This window comes from Lissotriton vulgaris, chromosome 3_1 (genome assembly GCF_964263255.1).
Source record: "Lissotriton vulgaris chromosome 3_1, aLisVul1.2, whole genome shotgun sequence".
Lineage (NCBI taxonomy): Eukaryota > Metazoa > Chordata > Amphibia > Caudata > Salamandridae > Lissotriton > Lissotriton vulgaris.
This window is the reverse complement of record NC_141689.1, coordinates 980220373-980239934: the sequence shown is the minus strand read 5'-3', so window position 1 is coordinate 980239934 and position 19562 is coordinate 980220373. Positions and strand designations below refer to the sequence as shown.

The 19562-nt window shown below is 45.5% G+C and overlaps 1 protein-coding gene across 4 annotated transcripts in view; it reads left to right on the top strand.

The window, feature by feature from the left end:
• The window catches only part of VPS13A (vacuolar protein sorting 13 homolog A), a 2146181-nt gene that overhangs the window by 725292 nt on the left and 1401327 nt on the right, over positions 1-19562 (top strand). For all 4 annotated transcript variants that reach the window (XM_086961343.1, XM_086961342.1, XM_086961345.1 and 1 more), the window contains one exon: positions 18848-18995. In XM_086961343.1, coding sequence (XP_086817469.1) covers positions 18848-18995 — 148 coding nt within the window. The remainder of the gene's footprint in view (positions 1-18847; positions 18996-19562) is intronic.

Below are 19562 nucleotides of genomic sequence, written 5' to 3'. Positions count from 1 at the left end.
ACTCGTGAAACCAAGGGTTTCATTCGTGCGGTTTTCTTTGAGTTCACGTGGCCACAGGCACGCGCTTTTGGGCCATAAACTCTGTTTACTAGCTCCAGCACCTCCCTTCTCTCTCCCCGCAAACACAGCCTTACTTGCATTTCTCCTCCCCCGCCAGCTTCCCCCAGGCCGTAGCAGCACTCCTCCCACACCTTTGAAGTGAAGCTTAGCTTCACTTCAAAGGCCCCTGCTGCTTCACACCGTGTCGCATTTCTCCTCCCCCTCCCCTTCTCTGCCTTCCCTCCGTCTTGTTTTTTTTTTGCTGTTTGCTTTTAACCGGCTCTACACTGTGTCGCATTTCTCCTCCCCCCTCCCCTTCTCTGCCTTCCCTCTGTCTTGTTATTTGTGTCCTGCCGCCTGCTACTGGCACGTTCTACGGTCAATGTGGAGGTTTCTCCTGATATCAGCGCTGCAAGGATCCTGAATAAATAATCAGCAGCCTAGTGATGTGTGATCCTTACGCAGCAAATAAACATGCCTTATCACTGGCTTCCAGTTATGCTCTCCAGCCGGAATATGTGACATTAGGCTTCATTGCTAGAAAACTGACATGACAGCGACTCCCAGTAACAGCAACGCACCGGAGCCACATCAACATTCCTTTGACACCTTTTAATCTTTCTTTAACTCCTTTTGTGGGATAATTCCCAAAACGTTTACCCGTGCTAACTGGTTCACGTGATCTAAAATAATAATTTAAACAGCCACATGCCGTAATCATATATCAACATAACATGGTCAGATAGGAAAGTATGTAATTGTTTTTGCTCTATTCATAAAATGTTCACAGGAATACCACAGCTCCCTGCTTGATTTCTTATCACGATTGTCACTGCTGTTTGAGAGCGCTCATTTTTAAGTGTAGTGGACAACAAACATCCACTCTTGATTGTTTTGCAGTTGTGCACGCGTATATATTATATGTAAGATTTTATCTAGCGCCTTGCAGTAAACTATCATCCCGTGGGCAGTTTATGCAATCTGAATGCTAGTATTTTCAGTGCTACAAAAAAAAACTAACAGCGGTTGTAGATGCTACTTTATGTGTCAGAACTGAAACGCCTGTCCTCACAGCTTACATAATTAACTTTTCATTTGTCATTTCCTAATCCTGTGTGTGGGAGGGCATTCCATGTCGAAAGGGGTGTCTACTCTTTCTATAACAGAATCACGAGGCTGTTTGTTTCCCATTCAAGGTGGTGCTGACTCGCTGTTCCCAACACGTCTAATGACAAGGGTTTTAAGTACTTGTTTTCATAAATTGATGAAAGCTTTGGTCTGTTAAAAGCACCTCCACCTTTAACCCTCCTTGTTTTAAATATGAGGGTGACCTCCCACAGCTCCCTTCTCTATTCTCCTCACTCGAGCCCCTGTAGCCTACTATGCACCTGGTAATACATTTCGTCACGTCTCTTTACACTAATAACACACTTGTGTTTCTTGGCTTCAGTAGTCTTTCTTTTTTTCTGCTTCCCATAGCATTGTGTGCATTGCAGTTTCAATGATTTATGGTCATTGTATTTACTGGATGGTGCTTTGATTCTGGAATGAAAGATGCAGGTGGACATTGATTGGCAGGGTGCAATGTTTCCCACTACTCACTGTGTTGGTATGTGACAGTTTTCACTTCCTGGTTGGCAAAAACTACCATTTGCAAAATAACATGAGCTTAGCAATTTGTAAACATACCTTCTCTCAGTAGTGTATGTATTATTTTCTTGGACTTTACTTTGTAAACTGCAAAGGGGTGCCACAGGAAACACCAGCACCCTCACAGACATTCCACGAATACTGCAGAGGAGCGCAAAGAGGTGGGTTTTTCTGAGCTCTCAGGCTTTCCAGGCTTTCATTCTATTGCAGAATGCTACATAAACAGGCATTTGCAATGCGATAGGTCTCGCATTCGCGAGAGTTTCACTATTGGTATTGTAAATCACAATGCTTTTTCTTTATGTGTTCTGAAAACCTGGAAGCAGTGTGTAAACACGCACTTAGCACTTAGTGGTTGCTTACGAGAAGCAAGGCTGGCTGAAACTGCGCCTTTTTTACTGCCAGCCTTGCTTCTCGTAAGCAAGGACTATAAGTACAAAGTGCGTGTTTACGCACCACTTGCAGGTTTTTAAAACACATAAAAGGCATTGTCATTTACAATGCCAATAGCTCAATCTTTCGCAAATGCGAGACCTATTGCATTGCCTAATGCTTGTTGTATGATGTCTCCCTGCACTTCACTTGTAGAGCAGTGGCAGAGAGAGGCCTCATTCTCCATAATTAAAGTGTTCAAATGGCAAACAATTGGCTGCATTGTGTAGAGTTGTTGGAACAACTTGGCTTGGATGTGGTCATTTCATCTGTAACTAGCTTGTAGACATGTTAAAAGGCATTCCTGAACTATGTACATGACAGGTACTCAGATTTACAGAATTCAGGCCCAGATATATAAAGGGTCCATTCACAAAATTGTTTGCAAATAGTGCAACAACTTTTTGCTAACTGACTCTGATTTTTTTCTATCAACCTAAATAGTTTTAGATTGGTTCGCTAAATTACCATTGATAGGCAAGCCACAATTTTTGACGCCTTGAAATTGGCTACAAGCACATGCCTGGTGGCCTGCAATGGACAGTACACCTCTGTCCCTGTGTTTTCATGTCCAAGTAGAATTTGTTTTCAAGCAACCTGTGTTTCATAAAGGACGCCGGAGTCACGCCAGAGTCCAGTCCGTCTGCGCCCGTCCGCTCTGAGGCCGGGCTGGACGGCTGGACTTCTGGCCAAAATAAGGTAGGCACCCTTGCATTGAAATATTCTCTACAGGACGTACTGCGGCTTAAGCCCTCACCTGCCCCATGCTTCCATCGGTACAGACCTGAGGAATTCTCTACACGTCCTGGCTGTGCTTGCTTTCAGAGAGATGCGGATGAGCCTAAACTCTCTCTCCCTCCTGCTCCTCCGGAGCCTCGCCCTCTCTCAGCACCCAAAAGTCCTAGCGAAACTTGTCTTCTCCTCAATGCTCGCTCGCTTATTAAGAATAACATCGTTTTCAAGGAGCTTGTTTTAGATAAAATACCATCCTGGGTTTTTATCACGGAGACCTGGGCCAAAGATTCTTCAGGCCCTGATCTTGTCGAAGCGGTCCCTGAGGGATATTGTTTAACCCGATATGACAGAATAGGCCGTGTTGGCGGCGGCCTGGCTATTCTGTATCAGGACATATTCCACTGCCATACTATACCCCTTTCTGACCCCAAGGATGTATTTCAGGTTTTATATTTTTCCCTATCTGACTCTGCATTCAATGGAATCTTGGTCTATCGCCCCCCTGGCCCAAGAGCAGGTTTTGGGCTGAAACTGATGCAGGTTCTGGAACCCTACTTTGGCCGACAAAATCTCACTATTCTAGGTGATTTCAATTTCCACCTAGAGCTATTGGAGGCTCATGACACTATCTCCTTGGTGGAAATAATGTCAGCCTGTGGACTCACCCAATTGGTGAATGGTCCCACCCACCGAGCGGGGCACACGCTTGATGGAATCTTTTATAACGACCCAAGGCTGACAGTTACCAACCCTTTCCATCTTTCTTGGTCGGACCATCTGGCCGTTCCCTTCAATATGACTTATCTGTCACGGGATTCTGTTAGAAGGGTCTCGAGCACTATGGAAGTGCGAAGGAACCTTAAAAAGATTAGGGAAGACTCTTTCCATCCATGGACATCTAGTCTGTCCATTACTCGGGAGGTGGACGCCTCCACAGCGGTTTCTATATACGAAAACATCATTTCGGAGGCCCTAGAGGAGCTGGCTCCAGCTAGGTCTTGTTACTCTGCTAGGAAAAGACCTTCAGCTCCCTGGTTCTCTGAACAACTAAGGCTTCGTAGACAGGAAGTAAGGAGGCAGGAACGCCTATGGCACTCTAGCTGGGCCCCTAAGGATAGAGAAGCTCATAGGGTCCTGCTTAAAAACTATAAACTGGAAGTAATTAAGACCAAGCAGGAATATTTCACGGCACTCACTTCCTCACTTTCATCTCCTAGAGAACTCTTTAGGATTGTCGATTCCCTTACTTCCCTCCAGACCCCGGATCCTGTGGTTGCCTCACAGGAACTGTGCAACAAGATAGCTGCCTTCTTTCAGTCGAAGATCGCGGACATTCACACTGCGTTGGAGGTCCAAAAATCCTTGACCGCCGTACCCTTGTTGCCTGCTGTTTCTGAGCCTGCTGATGCTGAACCACCTCAACATCAGGATCTGGTATCCTTTCCTTCTCTCTCCTGTCAGGATCTTGAGATCCTGCTTGACAAAACCAAATCTGGCTCTCCGCTGGATGTCTGCCCGCTAAAGATCCTCAAGCAGTGCAGAGAATCCCTCCTTCCCCCTCTGGTTGACATCATGAATAGGGTGATGAAGGAAGGAATTTTTCCCCAGCAGTGGAAGAATGCTGCAGTAAAAAGCCTTCTCTGGATCCTGGGGTGTTAAAAAAACTTTCGCCCCATTTCACTGCTCCCGGCTCCCGCGAAGATGCTAGAAGCCCATCTGAACAAACATCTGGCTGCATTCGTGGAGAGCTCGGGCTGTATGGATCTTTCCCAGCATGGATTCAGGAGGGAGCATAGCACCGAGTCTGCCCTCACCATAGTGCTGGATAATATCCGCACCAGGGTTGATGAGGGACAGACCTCCCTCCTGATCCTTTTAGATCTCACAGCGGCCTTCGATACCCTATCCCCCTCGGTGTTAACATATCGCCTGAGGGAGATTGGGGTCCGCGGGTCTGCCCTGGGACTCCTTTCCTCTTTTCTCGATCATAGAGAGCAAAGGCTCATGCTGGGATCGTTTCTATCTCCATCCCTGTCTGTGCAATGTGGGGTCCCTCAAGGGTCAGCGCTTAGTCCTACCCTTTTTAATATCTATGTGTCCCCCCTTGCCAGACTTATTAGATCTTTTGGGATGGAGGTAGTTTCCTATGCGGACGACACCCAGATCCTAGTCTCTCTCTCCCAGTCAGTTACGTCAACTGCCGCCAATTTTAGATCTTGTATGGAGGCAGTTGGCCAGTGGATGATTCACAACTCACTAAAACTGAACGGGGAGAAGACGGAGGTGATGGTATTTGGAGGAAAAGAAACGATTTGGTCGGCTGAGTGGTGGCCGAAAATCAGGCACTATTTGTCACCCCAGGCAAGAAAGCAACTTGCTGTCGCACTTCTGGGCTCGCGACTGGATTATTGCAATGCGCTGTATGCAGGACTGAACAAGAGTCAGCTACAGCGCTTGCAGGTGGTCCAGAACGCGGCAGCGAGATTTGTCCTTGACCTACCTAAACGTGCCTCTGCCACCGAACCCGAAAGCAGCTTCACTGGCTCCCCGTTGAGGACCGTATCCTTTTTAAATCCATGTGTATGGTGTACAAAGCCCTAGGTAAATCCAGCCCTACAGGCATTGGATCGATCCTATCTCAGTATAACCCCGGCAGGAATCTCCGTTCTATTCACAAACTTCTTCTCTCTGTACCTCGTGTTAGAAAAGCAAGATGGGGAGGCAAGGCCTTTTCTAACTTGGCACCTAAATGGTGGAATGCCCTCCCTTTGGAAGTAAGGTCCCGCCCCACTCTACAAGCTTTTAGATCTGCTCTAAAGACCCACCTTTTTACACGTGCATACCCTTAGTGGTGCTCTGCAAACTTTTGATCGGTTTTTGATAGGCGCCTTGACACCTTCAGGTTTAGTTTGCGCAATACAAGTTGCTTAATAAATAAATAAATAAATAACCAGTTACTGTAAAGAAAAAGTTACTAATTTACAAAACTCTTAGGGGAGTAGGCACCTGGACTACTGCTTTCTCCTGCTGACACTGCTAACCCGGTTCTTGAAGAGGCTCCTAGGGGGCGCTTCTCGATTGCGAATCAGTTACCACCATCTTTGAGGAGTTGGTAGCTGGTTAATGGTGTGTGACTGGAACTGCATTTGCTAACCATTAACAGATGTGATACCAAATCACAATTTGGAAGGAACTCACTTTCATTCCACTTCCAAATTGCAATTCGGTATGGGTTGCAAAACCCATTTATCTGCTAGAGAGTTTTAGCTGCAAATTCCTTACCTTAGAATATCCCCAAGGCGTCAGACTGGATCTTTAAATGTTTTTTAAGCATACCCCTGCGCACCTGTAGGTAGTGTTGTTTGCACCGGAAGTGAGGGCGGTACTTATAAAGACGCCACTCTAGCACTCTGATGTCAATGCTTTCATTTCTGCTCCAACCACTGGAGAAGTGCAACCCCCAGTCTTTTTTGACTGTCCTTTTTTGGACTTGTCCTCAAGATTTTTGTCTTTTTATGTGGTAGTGCCAATGTAAGGGCTCACCATGCAAAAAGTATAGATGACCCTTATTGGTTTATAGGGATTAAATTAATAATCCCAAGTGCTCTATTTGTGGTAGTCTGGTCGAGCAGTTTAGACTTATCATAGAGTAATGTTAAGCATTTGTTGTACATACAGAGTCAATAAATGAGACGCACACTCAAGAAGAAACTCGAGACCAATTTAGAAAAATAATACACGTTTTTATATAATTTTAGACACCAAGATCTTCGGGATAACTAAAGTACTTTAGACGTTATAGATTTTTACAGTTAAAACTGTAGAAAATCACAGCTGTCAAATTTGAGCCTTGAGCCTCGAATGAGGAAAAGAAATGTACTGCATAGGTATACAAGCAAACAGTTGTTAGCGGGTATCCCTTAGGGTTTACAGTACTTAGAGCCCAGTGTCCAAGAAACCACCTACAGTTTGGGGTACCCTGCCCTGGGGTGTCCGTCTGCAAAGGTGCTGGTTGCATTGGTAGCCTCGAGTGCTACCTGGTAAAATTGAAAGAGATCTGTCAAAACAACAATCTGCAAGGGGAGCCTTCAGGACAAGACCGACAGAACCCAACGTTAGGCTTGTGGTGATTCCTAGGCCAAGGGGGATGCAGGCAGAAGATGTGTGTTCAGGCTGTGGGGCTCGGATGCAGAGGTGCTGGCTGGCTGGCCGGCAGGTCACAGTGTTGGAGGCTCTCACTACTCTTGGGGTACATGCAGAGGAGGCAAAAGAAACACAGCAGGGCCACTCTTGGTGTGGAGCTTTTATCTCCTGAAGTCCCTCGACATGCAAGTACGTTTTTGCAGCATTGGTGTTCAAATTGAACACAAACTAGTCTTAGTGGGCTGAGGTAGTCAGGGTATTGTTTCATTGGGCTCTGGGAGGTTCTTGCATCTCGAAACTCACCAGAAAGACCGGGCTGACCTCCTAGTGACTCCGGTACCTCCTTTTGTCGCGCTGCTCCTTCAGTGGGCCCGATGGCTAGCAAGACACCGGGTGGATGCTTTTTGTGCCTGCAGATGCCGTGAGATGGCTCCCCCACCCCAAGGGAGATGCTGCCTGGTTTATGAAGTTGCTGGACTGTCCTCCACAGCTTTGAGAGGTTGCACAGCATCGGAATGAGTCTGGCAGTTGTCGAGGTTCAGCATCAAAGCAGGGTTTGACACCAAGAAGTGGTAAGGTTCTCCATTCTCGCGGAGACTGCACTTCTTTGTTCTTCCTTCGGTTCCCAGTAGACAAATTTGAGTTTCTGGTGTCAGGGGCCACCTAAATACTGAAATTAGGGGCGTTAAGGGGAGAATAATGTGGGATTTAATGTAAAATGCAACTTAGAGTTGCGCCCTGAAACTAAGCTACAACCCATGTCCTGACTAAGAGGCAGCCTAGGCTGCCACCTAGCAGACATGTTGCTGGACCCCTGGGTGGAGACCCCCCGCTATCTTATGCTGCAACAATGCACATCCTGGAACGAGGTGCTAGGTCTCCTCCCCCAGGATGGGTAGGGGGGCTTCAAAGGCATGCCGCCTTTGTGAGCTTCCGAGGCCACTTGCTGCACTCAGCAACTGGCCCCCACCGGTTCTGACCCCCACTCTGGCGGGAAGACAGGCAGGAAAAACAAAGGAAGGAAAGGGTGTGTGCCAGCCTCTGCCAACCCCACCCCTCAGGTGGGGGAGGCGATGTTAAAGTACAACCCCGGGCTTTTGCCATTTTGAGAATGGGGAGCCCTACCCAATTAGAGCTAGGCTCTTGCCCTCCTCCAACTGGAGAGTGGCAGGCTACGGGGTGTATTCACCCCAGGGCAGGGACCCATTGGTCCCTGCCCTTGCCCTACCTGTAACGCCCCTAAATTTAGTATTTACGGGGACCCTAAACCTTCCTTCTTCAGATCCCGATTTTGAAACGAGAAGAACAAGAAATAAGAAGACCTGCCGTGCAGCTGCTAACAAGAGGAAGACACCAATTGACTTGGCCCCAGAACCTACAGGCCTGTTGATCCTTGAACCTACTCCAGCTAAACCCCGGCGTCTCCTGCTAACAGCAACCTCAAAAACCCCGGAAGACCTGCCTGCCTTGCTCATCTAAAGACTGGGGCTCCCACGAGCAGTGGTTCTGCTCAAACAGCAACAACCCCTGGTGCCAGCCAGGAACCACGAATCCAGCACACTCTGCACCCGCCGATCCCGGCCCGTGCCTGAGTGGACAAAGACCCTGAGGACGTGTCCCCGGCGACTGTGAGCCAGAATCCAGTGCCCAAAAGACCCTCCTCGACGATCCTGAAGACGCCTGCAGCCTCACAACCAGGGACCCCTCCAACCGTGACCAGCTGAGGGTAAGATTTCACGACTTCCAAAGACACCCCGGCGCCCTACGGCCCCCTGTGCCCAACTCCTGGAGGTCTATCTATCATCCAAGATCCCAACTTACCTCTCGAAGTGGTGGTCGCACCTGAAGAATCTCCTTCCCCGAGCCTGCAGCCTTTGTTTGATTTGCAAGTCTCCCATTGAATAAAATTGGGCACCCGAAGGTCCTAAAGCACCTAGATGCCAGAGTGCCACTGGAAGGTCAGCAACTACCCTACTCTACTTCCCCACTTGCCCTGTGTAAGTGACCAGGAGCTCAGCTCCCACAGCCACGTGGCCTGCCTGGTAGCAGCCACCATCTGAAGGCCCCATATCCTTCATTGGGCGTACTCTCTCTGCACCCGGCTGCCCCTGTGCCGCTGAGGGTGTAACAACTGGACCAATCTGACCCTGGGAAACCCCGGAGTCTATGCCCAGAACCTTAATTCTACCAGTCGAGTACTTACCCAAAAGCCGATAACTCACTTTTCTTCCATAGGGTAACATTGACTGGTTTCACTTGGAAGTTCTTGTGTGGAGTTCTGAAACTTTAAAATATTAATCTAAAATCAGCCGAACAGCGAATTCCGATTTACTCACCTGTTATCAGTAGAGATCCCAGTGTTGTATCCTTCAGCCCAGCACTGACCCTGAAAAGTAATTATAACCATGATTTACTGTTAACTCAATTTTCCTCCATAGGAAACCATTGTCTGGTTTTCACCAGAAAAACTTCTAAGTGTCCAATTTCTAAAACTACAAATATTCCTTAAAAATCGCCTTTATGACTTAAACGCATTATTTCAACTGTTTACAGGAGATACACCAGTGCTGGATCCATGATCCAACACGGAGTAAGAAAAAGTAACAATAACATTACTTACCTGCTAAGTGAATTTTCTCCCATAGGACATTGGTGATTCTATGTGAAAAAGTTTCTGTCAACTTTCAAAAATACAATAATATTCCTTAAAAATCACAACTGTAACCAAAACGCTTTTACTCAATTGTTTACAGGAGATTTCCCTGGACTGAATCTAGGATCCAGTCCTGTGGTTAGAAAAGTAATCCATTAAGTAACTAATTGCATTTAACTAGAAATTCCCATTGAGCTCAATGTCACATTGTTTGAAATTGTGTTGCCTATTGCAACAACGGTAGCTATTGTATTCAAAAGTCTATTGCCTATTTGAAAATATTTAACTAAAGTAACTAATTCTGAGAAAGTATATTTTGATACCTATTGTTGGTTCTAAAATAAAACAACAATATATTTTTTATACAAACAATTGGCCTAGAGTTCAATTCTTGAGTGTGTGAGACCATTTGCTTACTGAGTGTGTTCAACAAATGCTTTACACTGTCCTCTGATACTGCCTTACTGCTCAACCAAGCTACCACTTTAGAGTAAGGTTATATCTAACTTTAGCCTCTGCCATACCTCTGGGGACTGCGGACTCTGTGCACACTGTACCTTACTTTGGTCCAGTATATACAGAGCCACTCTCTTACACTATGACAGTTCTACGTGTTGGAATAATGTGGGCAGACCAGAATGTATGTGATCTAACCCAGAAAAACGACAGTAAGCTAAAACAATTCTCCTAAAACAATCAACTCTGCCTTGCTTGAATATTACACAACCTTGTAGGAGAAACCAGAGGACCTACCTATGAACCATATATATGATTACTTAGTAACACTACAATTAAATAGAGTAGAACCGTACACAATGAAAGCCCTGTGGGAGGCGATAACTATCCATGATATTCAGGCTGCCATTAAAGACATGGCAAAAGGGAAAACTCCAGGCCTTGACTGGCTTCCAATGGAATTCTATTCTACTTTTTCATCAATCCTAGATCCCCGGTTGGAAAATATATATGCTGTTTCGCTACAATCTGGCATCTTAACGACCTCCACTAGAGAGTCAATGGTGATCCCACTTCCGAAAACAATTCCGAAAGGCCAGGTACCTCGGAATTCCGTTCACTTTCCATGTTAAACATGGACTTCAAAATACTAAGTAAAAAACTTGCCACAAAACGAATTCATACCAACGAGATTGACCTACGACTATATCACGTGCTATACCACCAAGATGTCTCAGCATTTCAAGAAGCGGTGGTAATGGCGGTGGATTTAGAAAAAGCCTTTGACTTCTTACGATGCAAGTAATGAAAAAAATGAGTACAATTACTCTATTTGTCCCATAGCCAGAGTCCGGACAGGAGGAATAGTCTCGGCATCATATGATATCCATAGAGGGATTCGACAGGGTTGTCCACTGTCCCCCCTCATATTTGCCTTAGCCATCGAACCACTAGCAGTACAGTTCCGGCAGGAAGGAGTGGGCTACTGTTGTATGGGAGGTAATTCATAGTTTCACTATATGCAGATGACATGCGCCTATACTTAAAAAGAGGTGACAAGAGGGTCACGCATGCCATGAACATACTGAGGGAATTCGCAGACCTGACAGGTTTACATGTGAATACAACTAAGACTCACATTTTCCCACTCACACCATCAATGCTTCTCCCACTAGCACTCCAGATGAACTTTAACTGGGCCTCTAACTCCTTTAAATACTGGCATAAAAGTGTTCCATGAACAAATAGAGCTTATGGACGGTAACCTTGGACGGGCACTGCACTCCCTTAAAACAGGCATCTCGTTTTGGCGTTCCCTTAAATTTACTCCTATGGCTAGGGTGGTGATATCTAAAATGGTAGTTCTACCGAGACAATTATACTACTTTGTTAACCTCCCGGTGGTGATCCCACAAACATGGTTCAGAGACTTAGATATGGATGGGGGTTGCCACAGAGTATCGCTAACAACAATACAAAGATCCCAGGAGAGAGGCGGACTGGGGGGCCCCAGACTTCGAGGCGTATTACCTGGCTGCACAGCTTCAGTGCCTCACCCAAGGGTTGGTTGGGAAGGGATTGGAGACACTAGATATGCCGACACAAACTACTTGCTAAGCTACTTTGTACAAAAGTACATATCCAGCACAGGGCAATCTATTTAAGGTTGCTTTGAAATACTGGAAGAAATGTATGCAACGAACAGCGGGGACCCCGCTGTACACACCAGACCATCCGTTGGCGGGCCTCCCCTATGGAGACGCCTCCTCCCTCTTCACAGAGTGTAGGAAGGTACCTCCTGACTATGGTTGCCCCCAACTTTTTGCCCTGTGTTTTAGCTGGTTTTTGACATAGTCGACCTGGGACCCTGCCAATCAGGACCCCAGGCCTACTGCTCTCTCTGTAAAATGGATTCCATGTACCTTAGGTACATTTCCAATTGGGACTGGGCCACCTTATCAGACCCTGTAACTCAGGGCATAGGTGTACCCAGGGCCTACCCGGGGCTGAAGCATGTATTATGCCACCCCTGGATGGCCATCTAAATCTGACACAACTGGCTGCACGACAGCTGGGGCAAGGTGGTGTAATCACCCTTTGCTATAGATATAGTATACCTATATCTAACCCTAAAAATGTACACACAGATTCCTATCAGTCACTCCTATGGCAGGCATTAACAATCCTGAAGGCAGAGTGCTTGGAATCATGTGAAATGGTGCTCTGGCATGAGCTGAGCCTGTCTGCAGCTTGCGGAACCAAGTCCTAATAGCTGTTCCATGATATCGCATTCCATATACTCTTAAGTGCATTATAATCCTCGCGGTTAAATGCTATCTTTGGTATTGCTTTATCAAAACATGTCGAGTAAGGTGTCATACGAATTGGAATACTAACCCCTCGCCAATTCTGGCGACGGGGTTAGCATTCCACCCTTCTAGAGGGACACGACATGTATGTAACTGTGAACCCCGGTTAAAGTTAACTGAAGCCTCAGCTCCACAAAATGGATGCTGCCACCACAGACAAAAGTCTGACCTCCTGCTGCTGGGAGTCCTTCCAGCAAGGAGAGCTTTTCCTGTCAGGGGCGGTGCTAGCACCATCCCAGACAGGGTGTTGTGTATTCTGGGTAGGCAGGGCTTTACAGGAAGGTGACTGCTGAGTGGCACCCCGGTGCTCACTACGCATCTGCCGGCTAGAACCAGTTCCAGGGGCACACCAGCCCCTGGCCTGGGGAAAGTCCGGCATGGGAGAGGGGTGTAACCACCCCCCTTCCTGGTCCCACCCCTAGGGCAGGACCTAGTCGCGTACCCACCCCTTTCTTTAGGATAAAGGCAGGAGAGGGACCCTTCCAAATTAGATCATCTTTGGAATCAAGACACGACTTTCTACGAAAGGACTTCAAGATTTCTTCTTCAAGATTCTCCCTTGTGACTAAGGAGTAGTCACCCTGCATCCGCAGGCACCATCTTAAGAACACTGCGGTCTGCTGCAAGTCCTTCCTCCGGAATCCGACTGCCCAGCTCGACGAGAACCGGCTTCCCTGGCACCTCTGACCTCTACCCACCTCTACAGCAAAGCTGAGAACCGTGGGTGCGACGAGACCTCGAGGGACCGGCCATCTTCAAGACTGCACGACTTCTTTCCAGCACGACCGCCGAGGGATCCTCTGGTGAGTGCTTTGGGGTCCGAGAAGCCCCGACCCTGAGCAGCTCCAGCACCGAAGTTCAGCCTCCCAGCATCTCCACGATCTGCGTGGGGCCCTTCTGCTTTTTGTTGCTCACCGCGTTGTTTGGCTACTAGCCCGCTGGCTTGTGGCCTTCTTAACGACGCCCGACGACATCACTGCTGCTGGTCTGGTTGCTCCAGACTGGCCCTTGCTCCCTTCCAAAAGAGGAGCACCCCGGACCCTCCTGGTCCACTCCAGACGCCATTTTGAGTCCACCGCGTGGGCTTGAATTAGCCAAGACTTGTTGCCCCAATCCTGGGTCCAGCGACGTCGACAGCTTCATCCATCGTGGGACAGCTCGCTCCTCCATCCTGGTCGCCGACAACGCCTCCTGGTCCATGAGATCTGCAGAGCACAGCGTCGCCCACTCACCTAGTCGAGGTGACTACCATCCGGTGCCCTCCTGGTGCCACCTGACTACTGGCTAGTAGTCACGAACTTGGTCCCCTCTGCTTTCAGGTGTCATCCATCTTCGATCCAGGCTTGGATCAACTCGAACTCTCTTCACTGGTCGCCTGCCAGCAACTTCTTTCTTCAGGCTCCTGGTCCGTCTACGAGGATTCCCGACGTCTTTTGAGACCTATGCAGCTGCAGCCCCTGGGCTAGGTAACTTCAACATTTCGGTGCCCCAGCATAGCCTCACTATCCAAGGGTCAGAATCCACTTTCGTTTTCCTCCTACCAGGTCGGGTTCGCCCGAGAACACTAACTTTGTGAAATCTAGCTACCATAGACTTTGTCCCGCATCACGCGTGAGAGTGCACACTCTGCACCGAGTCCCCTAGGCCTCCTATTAGTAATCTGAAGGTTCAGTAGTCAAGTCCTAGCGATTCCAAAGCCTATTAGTACAGTACTTACCTGCTAGTAATTTCGCATTCCACTTTTGTAGTATATGGTTTCCCGTGCCCCTCGGGCATTTGTGTAAATTGTGCAACTTAAAGTATTTTCGTAAGAGTTTTGTGTTGTGCTTAGTACCCTGTCCTCATAAACAGTACAGGGCTGTTGTGATTCTAATTGTTAATAATTGTTAATGGTTATTTGACCAATAGCCTTGTATATCTTCTTTACCCCAGTTGCTGATCCATCCCTTAATTAGCGCCGAGACGCCCACGGGTATTCGCCGCGCTCTACAAATGTCAATAAATAAATAAATAAATACATTGTTTATTTTCATAACACTTGTGTGGTGTCCTTTCACTTGGTGTTCAAGGGGTATATGTGATGGTATAACAGCTGGCTTAATACGCCCTCTAGAGTTTAGCCCGAAGACTGCTCGTATCCATGCTACTAGGATAGCTGGTCTATAAGGTTGACTTACAACCAATCACCATAAGGGTTGTTTGGACTGATACAAAGTGCTCACTAGAATAGTGAACATTATATATCAGGCCAACTTCTCACACAGAGGCCCAGCTCAGGGAATGGGTGATAGCGGGAATTTTGTCACCCCGTGACTGATACCAAGAGAAAGAACTGATCACTTACGACGACCACATCGTGCATTACGAACTGCCCCCAGGCCAATTCCTGAATTATCACGCAATACTGAGGACATATTAGTCAATATGGGGAGGGGCAGTCAGGATTCCGTCACGCATGTATTGCTACAAGAGGTGGTAACACTGGGGTCGGCAAGATATCTGGCAAATTGGATATTCAGGGCACCTAGGGAGATGTCAGAACAGCCCCTGATTTTACTACAAGAGAAGTGGGGTACCTAATAGGCAGAGAAGTGATGGTAGTGGAATGGAACAAAATTCTGAGCTGCCCAAAGACTATGGGGCATATATATCAAAGGATACATTTACGATTCTCAAATAGCGATTTTTAGTGAATCGCTATTTGAGAATTGCAAAACGCTATGTATTTAGGATTTGAAATCATTTTGCGAATCCTAAAAATTCCTTAATTGCGAATTGCAAATTGCGATTCGCAATTAAGGAATACCTTCCCATTCAATCCTATGGGCCTAGAGGACCATAGGAATGAATGGTAAGACATTCTCAATTTGCGATTCTCAATTAGAGAATCTCAAATTGAGAATGCAATTTCACGGGTGCCAGGGTGTCAAAAGGACACCCTGTTGCACCGCTGAAATGTGCATATGTGCACATGTGGCACACATACATGCCCTAAGGGCATGTATGTGCGCCACATGGCACTTTGAGGACCTGTTGTCTTTCCGTAGAGCCATCAAGACTTTCCTGTTTTAGCCATCTTTCTGAGGCCCTATCTCCCTGTTGTGTTATGTTGCTCCTTGTCTCTGCGCCGGGACGCTCCTTCGCTGGAGTCGCTATGCGCATAATAAATTGTTATAACATAACATAACATAACTTTGAAAAATGCAAAAAAGTGCATTTTTCAAAGAAATCGCAAAATGCCACCAACTTGAAGTTTAATTATAATACAAATAAATATCCATTTGATGACGCTAACTTGAACTCCCTTGAGGCACACTGTGCAAACTCAGCATCGAATGTTGATCTGTAATGATATTACCAATTAATGCAATGCACTGCTATAAGTCAATGTTTTGGAGAATTGTAACTCCTAAAGCACTGTATATTTGGTGACATTGTTCTACCGTAATATAATGCCTAACTGTATATGTAAAGTCTATAAAAGTAAATGCCAATAAAAACATTAAAAAAAATACATATGGGGCATATGTATCAAATATCGTTATTGCTATTCTCAAATAGCGATTTTGAGAGAATCGTTATATGAGAATCGCAAAACAGGATATAAGAAAAAATGTGCAAATATTTTGTGATTCCTTGGCATTCCTTAATTGTGATTAGCAAATTGCAAATCGCAATTAAGGAAAACCTTCCCATACATTCCTATGGCCCTAGAGGTCAATAGGAATGAATGGGAAGACATTCGCAATTTGCGAGTACCCTTTAGGTACTTGCAAATTGCGAATGCAATTAAAAGGGTGTCATAAGGACACCCTGTTGCACCCCTGAAATGACCATGTGTGCACATGTGGCGCACATACATGCCCAAGGGCATGTACGCGGGCCACTTGGCACTTTGAAAAATGCCAAAAAGTGAATTTTTGAAAGAAATCACAAATTACCACCAACTTGAAGTTGGTGGTAATTTGCGATTTCTTAAGGAGAAATCGCACAACTTGGGTGCTTTCTACATCCCATTTAAGGAATCTCAATTTGCGATTCCTTAAATGCATTCACAAAATAGGAAATCACAAATTTTGCGGTTCCCTGTTTGTGAGGGCCTTTTGGGATGATACATCCCATAAGGCTTTTTTCCGTTTTCTGAGAATCGGCCTGTTTGCGAACGGGAAATGGGCTTCATACATATGCCCCTATATCTCCGCCATGTGCCACACTGAAGATTGTACTGTCATACCAGCCATCTCCTTGTATACAACCCAAGTCATCTAACTCATTCAACCATTTCTATGACCAAGCGAGGGTAATGGAGTGCTATTTTTCCTGCTGATGTAATCTCCTAAAAATTTGCGTACCATAAAATGTAATCTGTAGTCATTGATATTGGAGCACAATTAAAATAGTTACCCTTTTGGAGATACCACCCTTTTCAGTGTTGTTACTATTCACATGATTTTCCTGGTTATCACCTCATTCATCGTAAAATCTTGGTGAAAAAAACATTCATAAATGTATTCAAGCCCTTCCTTTTTTTCATCCTTAGGATTTTTAATACTTTGATTCATGATGCCCACCTACAGCCTCCATTTCTGTTTTCTACATGTATGATAGAACCAGCAGAAAGGTTATGAAACTCTTTTTGCCTCTCATGTGCTTTTACATTTCCTTTAATTCACACTCTGCGTTTATGCCTCTGCCTTTCATTTTAGTGTATATTGTCTGAAGGTTCCATTTTAAACCTACCTTCTTATTTCCTAGGATATTAACTTTTCTAGGAGGGACCTCTGCAATAAGGATCTTTGGTTTAGGACTACCAAGTGCAAACATTTCTTTGTTTACTTAGGGAGTTGGTCTTTCCCATTCCCTTTTCTCTGCTTGTCTGAGGGGGGATCTTTCTTCCCTGCTGCTTTCGATTTAATTGAACATTTTGCAACGCCGTTCAGAATCCAAGCTGTCAAGTACCTCCTACTGGTTACACTTTGATGGGTGTTATAGTGCTGTTTCATGGCTGACCCTCCTAACTCCACTGTGCAACTCTTTGGCTGACGTCCCTGGGACCCCACAGTTTACATGTAGGAGGGCTAGTCACCTTCTGAGGTGCCTCACACCTCCCAGGCAAGATGTGACCTCCATTTCTTCAGAGGTTAGCTGTGTATTTCCTCCCCCTCTCACTCTGTTTCCTCTTTACTTGTACTCAGGTCTGGGGGAGGCTGCAGCACCAGACTCAGTAAGTCTTGCCTAGGGTGGATGAGTGAATGACACTCTTTAGTGGTGACAGAACAGGAAGTACAGCTCTCGTTTTTTAGTAAACCGAGCTTTCCACTTAAGGTAATGTTGGCACCAAAATGTCGCCTTTTAATCAATAAAATCTGGATATGCACCCATAGCTTGCATTTGCTAGAGTTCCTGACAAAAGGTAGGAATATTTGGCTTTCATATGCTTTCTTATAGATAGAGTTCATACGCTTTAATAGTTGCATAGAAGCCAAAAATCTCAGTGTAAAAACATCTGACAATGTCTTTGCTTTCACAGACCATTCATGGCTGAATATGTATAGACATTAGAGTAGGGCTGCTTTATCAGACCAGTCTTTGACAGGGAATTTGGCGAGGCCTTGTTGAGGGGGTGTGTGGAACAGCCTCTCTGCTCTCAACATGCCTGCAACCTCCGAGAACAAGCGCTGTAAAAAACAGCAGGCAAAACTAACTTTTCAAAGTCAGACTTGTGTTTTTGCTTCATACATCATTTCCCTGATTGATGCAAAGGTGAGCCGTGTTCTCAAGCAAAAATATTTTCTGCCTTTTTCAGTCCTAATACCTGGGTTAAATGATCAAGCTTGTGAGGGGAGGATGGGATGTTAGAGATATTTTTAGAGACTTGTATTTTTTTCCTATGCTTTTTTGGGATTTCCTGGAAATGTTTAGCAAAAATACATCTTTTTGATTAAAAAAGTTAAGTTGTTGAAGCTTTCATCCAAGACATAGCTGCTACTTCTTGGTCATTGTCATGTACGTTCCCAAATTGTTTACTCAGCAAATGTAATGCAAGTTTGTGTGAGCAATCGCAGAATGTTTCAGATATGTAAGGTGTGATAAGACTAAATCCAGTCATTGGTAACCATCAGTGACATAAATTTTATTTAACTGACAATCTGACTGTGCTATTTGTCCATTGCAAATTTTCAAACTACTGTCTTGGAAAAGCCTGCTTTTATATTCTAGTCGGTGAAAGGCCTCCGCTTCAGTAAATATGACTTATTTTGTCATAGTTCTCAAAATGTACAATAGTATCGACTTTTAGGAAAAAGGGCAAACATATCTCAAGCATTTGTGATTTCATGCGTAACAAGTCAAATTTATTTTCTAACCACAGGACGGGTTTTGACAAAGGGTCATTACAAAATGAAATAGAGATATTACAGCCTCTGAATCTGGAAGTGACTGTAGAACGCAATTTAGCTGCTGCCTGGTGTAGTGACATTCCTGATATTAAGATAATTGGACGACTGAAACCTATGAATGTAAGTCAGAGGAAATATTTGTGGAATTTTGATTTATTGCAAACCAATGTCACATACTCACGTTTTAAAAATTTTAATATTGACACAGTCCCAAAATGCATGTTTGTTGATTGTAGATTATTTGTGTTCCATGGATTATTTTCATCCGAATACCCATATATATCAAGTGTTCAGGGCACTTTCACTTTGAGCACATGAATGAAAAACTTCCCAGCTAACGTAATGGAAAGTTTCAATTCTATTAAGGAGGCGAGGATTATGCTTATACTTACTTCACTTTATTCCACAGCAGCCATTTAATAAACATAAACAAAAAAATAACATTTCCCAGAGCTCTAGGGAAATTGGAGAAACAAACAGATAAGCACAATCCATGAAAGGGCATTGTCCAATCAGAGGCCAGGATCCAGCATATATCCCACCTTCAGTGTCCTGGTCCTCTTTCTTCGAGTGAGGTACGCCATTCGTCTTGCTCTACACGTTCTGCTTTCCAGAATCTCCTCCTGCAGCCAAATGTAAATGTAGTATACTTGTAAAGCGCACAGCTGCCCCAGCAACGGGGCGTCC